The sequence below is a fragment of the Alosa alosa genome, chromosome 2 (assembly GCF_017589495.1).
Source record: "Alosa alosa isolate M-15738 ecotype Scorff River chromosome 2, AALO_Geno_1.1, whole genome shotgun sequence".
NCBI classification, from domain to species: domain Eukaryota; kingdom Metazoa; phylum Chordata; class Actinopteri; order Clupeiformes; family Clupeidae; genus Alosa; species Alosa alosa.
In genome coordinates, this window is record NC_063190.1 from 18,935,903 (window position 1) to 18,951,778 (window position 15,876).

The 15,876-nt window shown below is 41.4% G+C and overlaps 1 protein-coding gene across 3 annotated transcripts; it reads left to right on the forward strand.

The window, feature by feature from the left end:
- The first annotated feature begins 721 nt into the window (after positions 1 to 721).
- On the forward strand, positions 722 to 14,716 carry inpp5kb (inositol polyphosphate-5-phosphatase Kb). Of its 3 annotated transcripts, XM_048267560.1 has the most exons (14): positions 722 to 939; positions 2,686 to 2,731; positions 6,683 to 6,787; positions 6,906 to 7,014; positions 7,831 to 7,947; positions 8,155 to 8,330; positions 8,575 to 8,686; positions 9,004 to 9,113; positions 9,331 to 9,357; positions 11,713 to 11,920; positions 12,476 to 12,613; positions 13,239 to 13,319; positions 13,633 to 13,737; positions 13,855 to 14,716. In XM_048267560.1, the coding sequence occupies exons 2-14, from the start codon at positions 2,694 to 2,696 to the stop codon at positions 13,921 to 13,923; spliced, it is 1,395 nt and encodes a 464-aa protein (XP_048123517.1). In that variant the 5' UTR covers positions 722 to 939; positions 2,686 to 2,693; the 3' UTR covers positions 13,924 to 14,716. The 3 variants fall into 3 exon arrangements, with proteins under 3 accessions (XP_048123517.1, XP_048123498.1, XP_048123508.1); XM_048267541.1 differs by lacking the exons at positions 722 to 939; positions 2,686 to 2,731 and adding an exon at positions 5,198 to 6,131; XM_048267551.1 differs by lacking the exons at positions 722 to 939; positions 2,686 to 2,731; positions 9,331 to 9,357 and adding an exon at positions 5,202 to 6,131.
- The last annotated feature ends 1,160 nt before the right edge of the window (positions 14,717 to 15,876 follow it).

Consider the following 15,876-nt stretch of genomic DNA (forward strand, 5'->3'; position numbering starts at 1 on the left):
GGGACGGGGCCGATTCAGTGAAAGTTGCACCTGCACCATGACAAGGGTTGTTAATTTGAGTAGGGAAATGTGATGCTGTGTGGTGTGGTCTTGTTACATTATGCTGTTGCTGTTGCCACCATGACATATACCAGTGGTGTAAGGCTTTAATATTTTGGCACACAATTGTAATTAAATATCTCTGTCAGTAATTATTCTTTATCACTACTCATACCATACCCCGCGTGTGTGTGTGTGTGTGGAAGTTAGCATTATCCAACCGTATTCTATGTCTCATGATGGTTAAAAGTTAAGATAGGAAGGCTATAGCTTTTCTCACGCATTGCATTGCTGTGCCAATTTGATATGGGTTGTGGAATAGGATTAGCCTCGGTTTTCCTGCTGCTTAATTTCACTGATTCCCGGATTGTGGGCTTATGTTATGTTTAACATTGTCCATATTATAACTTACACATTTTTTAGCTTTTAGTTGTATAAACATAACATACAGAATTATGAGGTGGCATTTTAATAGACGACATTGTTGCAATGCCTCATGACTTTGTAAGGTGAGTTCAAATGCAAACGCAATGTGGACAGTGATGACATCATCAATATCTTAAAAATATATTAAGCTAATGAAACAAAGAATGCATTGTGTCAACTGCCGGGCAACACAGTGAAAAGTAAATCTACAACAGTCGTCTCATTCACAACTCTTTTAATCTACGTTTAAACATCGCGTGTTTATAGGCCGAGGAATTGAGCTGTCGCACAGCCTAGTGCTTTAAGGCCACAGGCATCCGTGCCATTGGCAGAGCGGCGAAGAGGCACGGCAACAGATGAGAGAAAGGGTGTGAACTGACTCGAACAGGGAATCCTTGCAAACACTGTCAAGCCATCACGGAGTAGCCTACTGACAGTTGGACACCATAACAAATACAACTACGACGATTTCAGGTATTGCCTGTCGATTTGTTTACGCTTGTCAAGTAGGCTAGGCTATAATATAACTTGCATGGTATTCAAAATCAAGGCATCAATGTTTTATTGTATAACAAGTGTTGTTACTGGTTTAACACGTTGTTACAGTGTTTACACTGATAATTTGACTTATATATTTAATAACTTAATTTACCTCAAATTCAGGCACACGATATTAGATGAGACGCTAAGGGTGACTGAATAATGTCAGAAATCTGTCTTGACATGTAAACAAATGCTATCTAAAGCAATATCGGATTCAAAACATGTAAACTAGGCATGTGCTTACCATTTCAAGAAAAAACATGTATTGATACATCCAACAGTAGAATGTATGACAGTAGAAAAAGAATGACAAGAATGATTTAAAACATTTGAACAATGACGTGCAGCTCATGCTGTGTCGCCTCATGCGTGATGTTTGGGATTATATGGGAGGTTAGAGAGGGGCTCTAACCATGAACACAGGGCAACTCCAGGGAGTTGCATAACTATGGAGAACTGTAGCTTGCAACCTTTATAAAGGATACAAATTAATAAAAATGTCCAGAAAATATTTTAAACTGGATGAATATTACTGAAACATGGGGGATCGATGAAAGCCCACTCACCATTTTCAATATTTCATCTCTCCCACGGGATTTCAATTTGTTCCCTGAGCCATACATTTCACACATGAGAAAACAATAAGTTGAGCCCATTTGCGCAGACTCTCTCTCTGTCTCTCTCTCAGTCTCTCACTGTCTCTCTCTGATTGAGTTCATGAGAGAGTGCACACAAGTATGGCCGTATGTTTGTGTTGATATTTGACACTAGCCACACAAGGAAAAGCTTTGAGGAAGCACATGAGGAAAAGCTTTTTATTTTGTCAGCCAGCCCATGAAGTAGATTATTTCATATTATGTCTGCATGGATTACGTAATCTTGTGATTTGATTGAGTTGCCTGTGTGTGTGTCTGTGTGTGTGTGTGTGTGTGTGTTAGTGTGTGTGTGTGACATCGGAAGATATGTAAATCTATGTGTTATCTATTTATTTTATAGACTTTTAATGTCACTTTTGACTAACTTTGATGAATACATTAGCCATGTTGTTATTAACACACCAGGGTTCCCGGGCATGAAAAACCTGGAAAAGTCACCGAAATCAGGACATTCATTGAACGTTTTGGAAAAGTTTTGATCACTTCCTTCATAGGATGGTAGGGGGGAGAGAACACATTTTATCCAATTGCTTAAGTCACATTTCTTAACTAGCCCTTACCTGCAGTGTAAAGTAAGCAGTTTTATTCAAGGTCAAGGTTTTCAGTGATTCAGTTATTCAAGGTTTTCAGTGATGGGTGGGAACCCTGACATACACACACACACACATACACCCACACAGTCAAACACATTTCACAACAGAAATAACTCCCTCAATAACTCCCTCAACCCGCCCAGGTTTCTCAAAGATATCCTCTGAGCTGCATAGAGTATTAGCCATTGCATTTTCCCGTGGGACTAAAGACGTTCCTCAAGTTCAGCTGAGGTAGCCGAGGGCGGCTTTTGTAATGATGAAGGACACGTGGTTCCCTGTAATGGCTGTGCGCCGGTTAATGAATGGGCTAATAAGGTACATTCACGGCAGCCATGTTGTTGGTTTATGTGTCAGGTGCTGTAGAGAATGAAGGACTCATACAGAGAGAACATGGGGAAAGAGCTAAAGTCTTGCATTTTATGTTTCAGGTGCTACCATGAGTGTAAGACAAGCTGGTGCCAAACAATCATGCAGGTATTACAGCACAACATTGCACCTGTACACACCTCACTCTCACAGTGTCAATTAACCAGTTTGCTCTAGACATCTGGTTTCAGGGAAGTCTTATTCTGATTGGATGATCTCAGTAAGTCACTCAAAAGTATCCAAATCATTCAGGTAGAAATGATGTTGCCCAATCTCAATGGGAAATTGTCAAGGCACAATTGCGCAAAAAAATTGCCCAAAAAGTGTAAAAAAGAATGGAGAAGAGTTAGTAAGTATATATACTCTTTTGATCCCATGAGGGACATTTGGTCTCTGCATTTATCCCAATCCGTGAATCACACACTAATCCCGGCGCAGTGAGCTGCCTGCAACAACAGCGGCGCTCGGGGAGGAGTGAGGGGTGAGGGGTTAGGTGCCTTGTTCAAGGGACCTTCAACCATGCCTACTGGTCAGGGTTTGAACCGGCAACCCTCTGGTTACAGGTCCGAAGCACTAACCAGTAGGCCACGGCTGCCCCGTTCTGTGATCATGATCAGAATGTATGGAGGATCTAAACAGGAACATAAAGAAGGGCAGCATGAGAGGTTGTGCTTATTCTGTTTGTAGCAGGGCAGGAAGATGTTCAAGGCACTGTGGATGGGTGTTTGTTCAATACAATAGACAGACTATAGATGAAGTAATCTCTGAAGTTGCTTGAAGCTACAACAGCTTTCTCAAGACAGGGCAGTGCAGACTTTATATTTAAAAATGTCAGTGACTGAAGTATTTAATTGGGAAAACCATTGATGAAGATGTGAAAGCACAATCCTCCTTTTTTCTTTTCAGTTCAGTTTTAGTTAACTTCAGGGTAGTGTTCTGTGAACTTCCAGTGTTTGTTGAATGTACTCATAGAATTAGCTTCTATTCACATTATGCCCAAAGAAATATAATGTAGAAATATTTTCATTTGGACTGTGTTTTTATGGATAACAAAAAAGTGAATAAAACAATACATCAATGAAATAGATGGGGGCAGCCGTGGCCTACTGGTTAGCGCTTTGGACTTGTTACCGGAGGGTTGCCGGTTCGAACCCCGACCAGTAGGCACGGCTGAAGTGCCCTTGAGCAAGGCACCTAACCCCTCACTGCTCCCCGAGCGCCGCTGTTGATGCAGGCAGCTCACTGCGCCAGGATTAGTGTGTGCTTCACCTCACTGTGTGTACACTGTGTGTTTCACTAATTCACGGATTGGGATAAATGCAGAGACCAAATTTTCCTCATGGGATCAAAAGAGTATATATACTTATTCTTATATATATATATACTGAAAGTCATCACCCATGACCATCTGAGAGCCTCATCCTCAGGTTTTAAAGGTGAAATCAGTGGCTTTTATTTTGAAAAATTGAAAACCATCTTGGCAATATGGGATATAGCTGGCTGTTGTGTCTGCTATACATGTTGATATCTGGGGTGTTTCTTATGCATTTGCTGACCATTTTGTAGGCTCAGACATGTAAGCGATTTCATGAAAGGGGCTTAACAGGGAAACAAAGTATCTGTGTAAATTTCAAATGAATGTTGGCATCACACAATACTAATTTATCACCCAATCATAGCACCATTATAAGTCCATAGTCCATTCCAGCTTCTGTAATGTTTTTGGCCAAAAAAATACATACTGCGCTTTTAAAGAATGTACAAAAGTCCAAACTGCATTGCATGGCGGCTCTGTGTATTTCCTTTTTGTTATGTAAAATCTACACTTAGTCGCAGTCTAATTAACACCAGGCACGGCCTTGTGTCATCCTATGCTGCCCCAGACAAAAGAGAAATGAGCACCCCCCCCCCCCAACCACACACACACACACACATACACACACACACACATATACACACACACACACACACACACCCCACCCCATATATAGGCAGCCTGGAAATTACTAATCATCCCAGACATGAAATGAGGAAGTGGAATTTCATTGACTGAGAGAGAGAGGGAGACTAAACTATTAATTAAAAACATGGCCGATAGTTACATTTGGAGTGAACCAGCATGGCTGTTGGTGCAAAACCAACGACAAAATGAAATCCTTGTTACTGATAGGATTATGTGACTTGAATGTTTCAATTGTTGTTCAATTGCGTACTAATCTAACTCACAGTTGCTGCTGCTGTGTTGAAATGTACGGTATGTAAGTGTTGTTATTCAATCATAGTTGTCTAAACATTCACCCTTAGGACCATATTTGTTTAGAAAGTGCTTGGCTCAGAAGAACAACTTGCTCCCCACACACACACCCCACCAAAGCCTTTTTTTTCGATGGATGATAGAGGCGCCTGCGTTGTTAAACCCAATATTTTTAGTCCATAACCGGCTTATGACGCCATTCTGAAGAATTTCCCAACTCCAACGTAACAATGCACAGTGTGATTTGTGTGTCAGGCCTCCGTTCATGTGCTTTGGGGGTATTCCTTATGCTGACACCTGCTCCCACGTGGCGCTCTGGTGCTCCAGATTAGGGCCCTAATCCGTGAGTTCTGCCCCCAAAACCTGCAGCTCTGCTTGGACTCTCTCATTCCATCATACTCGGGAGAGAGAGGGGAGAGACAGTGTGTGTGTGAGTGAGAGGTTACTCGCGGCTGGAGATGATTAGATTCATAAATGATCTCAAGGTGTTTCTTATTTTAGGACACTCGTCTCACTGTTTGGTCTGAGTTTTGAGTGAAGTTCAGTGAAATTTTTACCTGGAACGACACATTGCCTGAAGCTGTTTTATCAGACAGCCAACTTCAACTGGGGTTTGTGCAAATTTGAAATATAATCCCATCAGAGATACATGGCATGGACTGGAGATTTTTAAGATGAAGCAGATCAGAAGATTGTGAGGAGGAAACATACTTGAAGAAACAGAAAGAGGACATTTTAAAGACTAAAAAGAAAACTAAAATTAGCATTAACTGTTGTTGATCACCTAAGTGACTTATACCATTTGATGAACTGTTATTTATTTTCAGTGTACTGCTGTGAATGCTATATTGTTTGAAGCGTGTTGCTCCAGCGTTTTTGCCACTGAGCAGAGGTCAGCATCTTGCAAATCTACCAAAGACATTTACTCTGAAGAGTGTGAAGCTCTCACTGGTCACTGTGGGTGACAGAAACCTTACGAGCAGCTGTAAACTCACTCGTCTAAGCCAGTAGGTCACACACGGTCATAGGCCAAATGGCTGAGTGTTTGGAACTTCCACGTGTCCGTTCGGACAGCTCGTCCAGTAGCACGTCCCAGTCCACCACGGGCCGTCTGATGCTGCGGCAACGGCTCTCGCAGCTGCTCACCTGCGTGGAGGACCTGAGCTCGGACGAAGAGACTAACGAGGAGGTGTCCCGCACACTGGACGAGGCCTTCAACCTGTGCGGACGCTGGACCAACAAAGAGTTCCTCAGGTGGACATCAGAGAGAGAGAGAGCGAGACAGAGAGAGAGAGAGGTAGACAGAGAGAGATTGAAAGAGAGAAAAAGAGAGAGAGGGAGATAGAGAGAGAATAAATAGAGGGAAAGAGAGAAAGAGAAAGATAGAGAGAAAGATGGAGAGAGGGAGACAGAGAGATAGAGAGAGAGAGAAGCCTGACTCTCAGCCCCTCATTCATCTTTTCAGTTCAGACTTTTATTTATACGGAATCATTAACTGTGGACATTCATCTCGTGTCTCGAGTCTTTGTGTCTGTCGATATCTTGCTCTTTCTCAATTCCATAGTCTCTTCTGCAGTCTGTCTCTTCTGTTCCGTTCATAGTGATCAGGCTTGCCCAAGTATGGCATGTATTACCATGGAGGTTGGTAAAGCTTGATATCAAGCTAGCCACAAGGCATTATTGTCTCAAATGATTAGAAAGTCACGTTGTTTATTTATCCGTTTGTTTGTTTGTTTACCTGTTGCTCCATTCCTCCCAGCTACCAGTCTGTGGCAACCTGCGTTTTCTTCTCTCCTCTCCCTCAGGCTTCACATGGTCACGTGGAACGTAGCCACAGCGGAACCCCCTCGTGATGTCACCTCTCTGCTGCGGCTGGACTCGCAGACTGCTACTGACCTCTACGTGATTGGGTAAGAAATGCTTTGGGCTGGCAGTCTGATGACACTGTATGGGCAATGGGCACAGTAAAGACATGCTGTAAATGTAGGTGTTGTGGGGATTAATGTGTGTGTGTGTGTGTGTGTGTAGTCTGCAGGAGGTCAGTGCTACACCAGTCAGGTACATATCAGACCTCATCGTAGAGGACTCCTGGAGTCACCTCCTCATGGACACACTGGCACCAAAAGGCTATGTTAAGGTACACACACACACACACACACACACACACACACACACACACACACACACACACACACACACACACACACACACACACACATACAGACACAGGCTAAGTAAAGGTATGTGCACCACATGGCCTAAATCCAGGGAGTCACACTCAAAGAATGAAAGTGTGTTGGTATGTGAAAATATGTGTCTCAGGCAAGCGCACACACACAAACACACACACACACACACACACACACACACACACACACACACACACACACACACACGTGATGTTGTAGGTTCAATGGAACAATAGAACACTTGAGCAGGGTCCTCATTAAGTCCCATAGTGAGCTCGCAAGAGAGCATTGCTGGTGCACGAGTCACAAACACTGCCCTCTTTGTGTTGGGAAAACACACACACACACACACACACACACACACACACACACACACACACACACACACACACACACACACACACTCGTGTAATTCTGTCAGGATCGTTCTTTGATTTTCAGGATCATTCTTTGATATTTCATACACATAAGTAGGTCAACACTTTACCACTATTACTCCCCCTTTCTCTCTGTGTTCTGTTTCCCTGTGGGAATCACAGCAAAATATATTATCTCAATATCTACTCCCTTCTACTGCAACTATACTACACTTCTAAAAAGTGCTCGAACAAACTTGTCTTGCCAAATGTCTTAACTTCTAATTATCATCACCAGTATTTGAGAACAAGTAGATAGGGCGACTATATTTTTTATACCCACAGATTTTGTTCTTGTCATTTGTCTGCATGTGTGTAAATTAACCCCATAAACCATTATCTATGCAGGTCACATCAGTAAGAATGCAAGGCCTTCTGATCCTCCTGTTTGCCAAACAAGCTCATGTTCCCTACATCAGGAATGTCCAGACCACCTACACTCGCACAGGCATCTACGGGTTCTGGGTAAGGCAGAAGATGTGAGATTGTTTGTGTTTTTGGATTTTGTTTGTATTTGTGTGCAAAACATGTATTTATTTCCTAAATATGCAGATATGCAGTTGTGAAATGAAAAAAACTCTCATTCGTTGAAATATACATTTTTTGGTATTAAATGTGACTGATAAAAATTACACTAAATTAAACAATCCCTTGTAATAATTGCCCCTGTAGGGCAATAAGGGCGGAGTGTCCATCCGCTTCTCCTTCTACGGACACATGCTCTGCTTCCTCAACTGCCACCTGGCTGCGCACATGCACTACGCCCTGCAGCGGGTCGACGAGTTTGAGTACATCCTAGACACTCAGGACTTCGACGTCAACAACACACCGAATGTCCTCGACCACAAGTGAGACAACCTCAAGGGTTCTTCAGTTCTACAGTCAGAATTTTCTGAATTTGTATTACACTGTCTTTCCTGTTCCTTCCGTTACTGTCTCACTCAATTACAGATACTTACCCATTCCCTTTGGGCATATGTTTATCTAAATACCTATTTGTCCAGATATACTCAATCATTCAAACACACACACTCTCTCTCTCACACACACACACACACGCACTTGTATGGCTCTTGTATCTGTATCCTTTAGAGTGGTCTTCTGGTTTGGTGATCTGAACTTCCGTATCGCTGACCATGGGATGCACTTCCTGCGTTCATCCATCGAGGGCGGCCGGTTCAACCTGCTGTGGACGAAAGATCAGGTATCACCAGCTACCCAGCTCACAGGATTACATCACCACAGAACACTATTTTGATAACAGTAGCAACTACAACAAAATGTAATTATGAAGATGATGATGATGATGGTTATCATTATCATTATTATTATTATAAATGTTGTTGTTGTTGTTGTTGTTATTATTTGCAGCAGGAGTTAGAAGGACTTTGGTGGTAGTAGTAGTAGTAATAGTAAGCTAGTAATGTGTTCATAATCATATCATATATGTATGTCCATAGTATGTAGTCCATGTTTATGTCTTTTGCCTCAGTCTGTCTCTCTTGCTTGTTGCCATGGCAGCTGACTGTGATGAAGAAGAAGGAACCTCTGCTGCAGGAGTTTGAGGAGGGGCCTTTACAGTTTAAACCCACCTACAAGTTTGACAGGAACTCTGACACGTATGATTCCAGGTACAGTCTTCATCCCTGACTCTGTATCGACTCTGGAGTCAAGAATTATTTTTCATTTATTCTTTTATTGTTATTATCATTATTTATTTTCTTCTTTGAGGTTCGATTCACTAAATGACAACTGGAAAGTCACCATATATTACCTGTTTGACATTCTGAAATGTTAGAAGCATACAGAGATTCAAATGTGCCCTTTTTCCTTTTGTTGGATCTACAGCTTTCAGAAGACATGGTTTGGCTTTAAGTAAGGTTTTGATCTCCAATGCATGTCCATGTCACTGCGTGTCTGTCCTGCTCATCACCACATTGCTCACGCTTTCCCGTGCATGTCCTCCATTCTCCATGTATGAGAGAGAGAGAGAGAGAGAGAGAGAGAGAGAGAGCGATAAAAAAGAGACCAAAACCCATTGTGATTGCTCCAACTTGTCTACCAACTTGTCTATTCAAGTCTATCAAGAGTTTCTGAGGGTCTTATTTTTCTGAAGCTATTTATTGAAACAATGCAGTATGCAGTTTTGGACACCTACCGTTCAAATGGTGATGCCATTTATAGGTAAGAAGGTTGATTACATAGCGAAACCTATTCGGTTGTTAAGTCCGACGTCACAATGTTGTTTCCAAGCCTAACAGCTCTCTCGTCCAAAAATGTTTACTAGCGGAGCCAGCCTGTTTTTACAACCTGTAAACCTTGTGACCATCACCTTCGTTATAGTGAGGGTAAAAAACAATCGCTTGACTTTAACAGTGTAATTAGTGTAGCTGTGCAGCCAGATGATATAATCAAGGGTGATATCCAATTTATTGGACGCAGTGAGTAAGTAGTACTGTAGAATGTCAGTTTTTTTGTAGGCTACTCTAAATAGGGGATTTTATTTCCCTTTTACTGTCTATGGAAAAAACGAGTCACTCTGGGCCCAGTTGGACCAGAAAAAAGAATTATTGGCACATTATTGTATAACAACTTGACAACCGGATAGTGGTCTTCAAAAAATGTGAAAAGCTGGTCTTTTCTCCTTGAGAGGTTATAATGGGAGCACTCACTAGGTTGTTAGAAAGAGTTGTGTTACTGATCCTAGAGTACTAGGCTATGGCGATGATACAGGGACCAACTTTTTGAGCAGTGTTGCCGGGCAACAGCCTGACAGGTCCCTAATGTTCTGATTGGATGATCATGACAAATTCCCTGCTGATTTACATTCTTCAGATGAAAATGTGTTTCCTAATATTAGTGGGACTGTGCAAAAATAACACTGGTCACTATCATTGCCTAGCAAAATTGCTCAAAAAAGTGTCCCGTGTGTGTCATCCCCTTTCATAGCCTGTGCCGTGTGTATGTGTGTGTCTGTCAGGGAGAGAGCGCTGCTCCTGCCGCTAACCATGTACAGACCCAGGCCTCTGCAGCGCTGCAGCACCGGCCTGGGGCTCCTGCTCACCACACTAATGTGGTTCCTTCTCTGTGTGTGCCTGGGCGGCTGGCGCAGGGAGATGGCCCCCAAGAGGTGGGTGTCCTCTGCACACGGGGGTAGGGTAAGGGCAGGGTTCAGGTTGGCCATGTGTGAGGAGAGGTAGAGAGGAAAAGGGTGGAGGTCCAACCAAAAAGAAATATAGTAGGAATAGAGACAAGCTCAGGAAAATGTCTTTGTTTGCTGTTATCATCCATATATACGTTACACAGCTGTTTTGCTATTGTGTTTGGCAAGGTTTGTGCTTCGACACGCTGGTGTGAGCAGCCTAATAATCTCCACTATGAAATAGGTCACAATAATCACCTCATTAGAGAAAACGATGATCAATTTGATTGAGAAGATATGGGATCATTTCCCAGGTACAGCCTGCTGAAAAACTGCGTGCGTTTCCATAAAACACCAATAGTTTCTCTTTCTCTACCTGACAGCTGAGTGTGTGAGGATCTTGCATTGCTCACATCACTGTATCACTGTAGCTGTGTCGCTTTTTGTGTAGTTTCATATGTGTGTGTGTGTGTGCGTGTATGTGTTGTAGAATGGTGGTGTGTTATGTAAATGTCCACTCCAACATCTTAAGGTTTAGTGTATTGTGCCGTCACCAATTTCCCTCTTTGTTGTTTTCACACAGCTTCTGCATATGAGCACTTTCTAACACCATTGATATGTTTGGGTGAATAACAAATGTTTACATAGATAGTTTGAGAAAGTGTCATATTTTCTGTTGGATTAAGATAACAGATGATATTATGTATAGTGTTCAGAGAGTAGTAGTTCAGATTTTTAGTAGTTCAGATGGTTAAACCAAAGATCCTTAATATACATTATCAACCGTCTCTGGTTTAAACTTTTAATCTATTGATGAACTATTCATCATTAACTACATACTATGATATAGATTAGGACAAATTGGTTATGGCTAAAAGGTTCATTGTTAAATGACCGAACTATATAAAAAGGATGAAGTAAAAAAAAAAAAGTTTATAAGTAGGTTCCTGAACCCATATATCTGGACTTTTTAACTCACAGAACCAACAGCTGAGGACTAACTCCCAGTCTTCCAGTATTCCTCTCTCCGATTGACCAGTGAAGAATATATAACTCTAACCCCAGTCCTTCTCTCTCCGATTGGCCAGTGGGAAGAAGAGGAAGCCGGCCTGGACTGACCGCATCCTGTGGCGAATCCGACCCAAGACAGACGATGATGAGGGCTCCTCCAGGACATCGCTGCTAGTGGACGATGACGAGGAGTATCCCCTGAAAGTGGCGCAGGATGTCTACACCTGTAACATGGAGTACGGCATCAGCGACCACAAGCCTGTCATCGGCATCTTCACCTTGGAGGTGAGCACCAGAGAAGAGGAAGGAAGCATTTTATACCAACCATTGAATCATTATATATGCCAATGTTTCATTTACCTATTCAGTACAGTTAAATTGCAGTTGCCATTGACAAAGAGATGCCAGTGTTATGTTAATTTATTGGGTGTGACTGCAGCATTGTTTAACCCTTAAAGGTGTAGGTTTTTGAACATTCTAAGTTCCGCAACAATTGAAGGTTCTAAAATTCTATGTTGAATTCAATGAACCCAGATATTCTTTAGAATGTTAATTTCCCAACATTCCCGTCACACCGGTGTGACGGTACTCCTTTAAGGGTTAATGCAGTTGTGTATTTTCATGCTTCAGCATGTTTCCTTCTCTCTTTCTGTTTTTTCTCTCCTCTGCCTCTGCCCCTCCATCCATCTTTCTCCATGTCTCTTTTTGTGTCTGTCTCTCTTTCAACTGGCTACACCTATCAAACCACTGACCCCCATCCTGTCCCTCACTCTCTTTCTCTCTCTCTCTCTCTCTCTCTCTCTCTCTCTAACCTGTTTTCTCTACCTCTCTCTCCCTCAGATGCGTAAGAAGTTTGAGAGGCCTCTGGTGACAGTGGAGGCAGAGGGCCTATGGAGTGCTGACGAGAATGTTCTGGTCTCCTACACCATCCAGGAGGCCTTCCCCGCCTCCACCTATGACTGGATCGGCCTCTACAAGGTCAGCTCGCCACATTAAACACAACAACAGCACCACTATGACGATGACAAGAACCTGCATGACTTGATTGGCTGCTTTTCCTTACATGGATTAAGCCTAGTCCTAAACTAAAAGAGAGCTTCAATGAAAATGTCCTATTTCTAAAGTTTTAGTCTAGGACTAGGCTTAAACCATGTACAACCATTCACACTGGGAATAACGAAGCGGCTTTGGTATGCTTAACGCAATGCTCAGACCATAATAAGTTCTATTTCGTTCCTAAGTAAACTGACAATTGAATATGTTCGCGTTGCACTTTGAAAGTTGAACCAAGTTCAACGCTCAGCTTATTCAACACTAGCTTTACGCTAACCCTCAACCGTTCCGCTGACAAACCATAAAGAATAATAGGAAACCTAACGCTTGCCGCTGGTCAGTGTGATCCCTGCCTTATTGCCATTGGGCAGAGCACAGGTATAATGCCAAGGAAATAAATGTGGCATCTGTTCATAAGAACAAATGAGTAACATTACAGATAATTCTCTCTTAATCAGTTATGGCTGAACCAATGAACAGTGTATTATTGCATAGACATGAGTATGTTGCCATCATTTCTCACAGGATGCGTTCTTTCTTCCTTTTGCAGACTGACTTCAAGAGCCCCCATGACTATGTGGCCTTTACCTGGGCAAAAGATTATGAGGTTCCCGTTAATGATCTTGTGAAGGTAAACATCTGTTAAAAACCCTTAGGTGTATGGAGTGATGGCCCAGTTTGTTACAGTCAGTGTGTGTGTGTGTGTGTGTGTGTGTATAAGAGTTTTTCTTTAATGTTGCACCTTGCTTTGGCTACACTGTATACATAATTGATCATGGCAATAAAATTCAATTGAATCTGAGTGAGAGAAGGAGATATTTATGTGTCCGTATGTTTGCACATATGTGTATGTAGGCCTAGACGTGTGTGTGTGTGTGTGTGTGTGTGTGTGTGTGTGTGTGTGTGTTTCCCATGTGTCTAATGGTCTTGTTGACATCATGTAGGTGTGTATGAAGGGAGACGATCTTCCGCTGCTCTCTGGGCATTATATCCTCGGCTACTACAGCACCAACATGCAGAGCATCGTGGGACTCAGCCGCACATTTCAGGTACGTCAATCAATACCTCTGGTGCAATCTAATACCATGGTCAGCACCCGCGCTAGCCACAACAGAGGAAAGATGATTGATTAGACTCACCGTTGTTTGGTCTGTTGCGTCCCTTAGATTCAGGAATCCAAACAAGCTGTCCTGGAGGGTCTTGTGCCGGAGAACATCAATGGACTGGACAAGTGAGACTGCACAGAGGTCCCCAGAGAGAGAGAGATCCACTTGACGCCCAGCTGTGACGGAGCTGATCATTGCCACGTGCACCTGCCATTTGTTCAGTGTGCCTTCTAGGAGTCTCCAAATGATGTACTTCTCACCATGCGTGATTGTGTCAGTGAAAGATCAGTTCTTTGATGAGTTCTGTTGTAAGTCTCTTGTGCTTTTAGGCTTTTATTTCCTCTTTTATTATGTCACTGCTATTGTTTTGTCACTCTCTGCGCCAATGAGAGCACCAGAATAGAAGGTATTAATTGTTTTGGTTTAATTATGGAGATTATATGATTGTTTGTGCATTAGCTACTGTATAAAGTGTGTATGTGTGTGCATGTGTGTGTGTGTGTGTGTGTGTGTGTGTGTGTGTGTGTGTGTCTGTGTGTGCATAGAGAAAACATATTTCTCATATCAAGTGCTTTCCTGAATATTGTACCTGTGTTGGATGCCTTTTTGTTTGTGGATTTGTGAGTGATTGTAATTGCGTGCATGTTTATGTGAAATAAGAGCAGGCCTATTGACGATACAAATGTACACACTCATATGTGAGAATACACACACACACACACACACACACACACACTTACACAAACACACAAATTGATGCACAAATTCATGAATGAGAGAGAGAAAGAGGCTTTTCAGTATGTTGATGTTAATTAATTTGATGTAAAGCATCCCTCCTGAGAATGGAAATGTAATGATTTATGCATACCAAAATGATCATAATTATAATGGATCACATTAAAACGTTATTAAACAGTGTTTAGATGATGTCTGTTTCTTTGTGCACCAAGAATTAATATAACAACACCTGCATGAGCACACACACACACACACACACACTCACAGCTTTTCATACATTTTATTGCAAGGTCATTTGTGCATAAGAGACCTTTTTAAAAAAAAATAATTTTGGTTATACTATACACACACAAAATCAAGATTATTAAAACTGAGCGTAGGCTAGTCTGTATGAAGTCATTGTACAATAGTTCAGAGATAGGCTAGGCCTATTTATATGTATATCAATCATCTAAAGAGCACCTCTTCCAGAGTTGTGATCTTGTGAAGGACAATATGCAAGTGGAGTATGGAGAAAGATTATAACAGCTATTTTTATAGTGCTAGCTAGATAGACAGAGAGGCTAGATAGATAGATAGATAGATAGATAGATAGACAGACAGACAAATAGACAGATTAACTTTATAAATCTCCAAAGGGAAAACTAGTTTTCTATATATAAGTATTTCTCAGATTTCTGGTAAAATTGGGTTACTGACATTTTGAAAAATAAAATTCAAAATTTGATTAATTGTCAGTTATTTTGATAGGAGTGACCTTGTGCGTTTGGTTGAGACCATAATATAAAGGAATGAATTATGAATTCTTGCCATGTCAGGTCATTTTGTCAGGTAAATGTGTCATTACCACCACATTATTTAATATATACATTTTAAAGATTAAATGATTAAATGAGCTTTTACAACCTTTCATGGTTTCACATGAAGTCTATTGTATCTTAAAATGGTTGAATTTTACTTGCAACATGAATTGTAGTTATTTGAATTGTAGTTAGTTAAGTACCCTATCTTATTTTTTGATTTATCACTTGACCACATGACCCTGGCTTGGAATATAAATGTATTTTAAATAAATCCCATATATCAAATCTGTTTTAATCCAGTTGCAATTTACACTGTCCAACATTGTCAAAAATATCTAATTGTTGTCATTTATTGTAATTTATATAATCTATTGGTATAAATATGCATGGTGATGGTGATAATATTGCAGTTCTGGTAATGACATTTGTTGCGGTGATGACAAATCACTGATCGTAATCTATTGCAATTAAATGTTTATAATTTAGGAGCCCAAATTTAAGTGACTGAGTAACAACAAAAAAAAAAAAAAAAAAAAAAAAA

Coding starts and splice junctions, on each gene's coding strand:
- inpp5kb (XM_048267541.1), top strand. CDS start 5,911: ATGGCTGAGTGTTTGGAACTTCCACGTGTCCGTTCGGACAGCTCGTCC. Junction 7,948..8,154: donor CAGGCATCTACGGGTTCTGG/GTAAGGCAGAAG, acceptor TTGCCCCTGTAG/GGCAATAAGGGCGGAGTGTC. Junction 8,687..9,003: donor TGCTGTGGACGAAAGATCAG/GTATCACCAGCT, acceptor TTGCCATGGCAG/CTGACTGTGATGAAGAAGAA.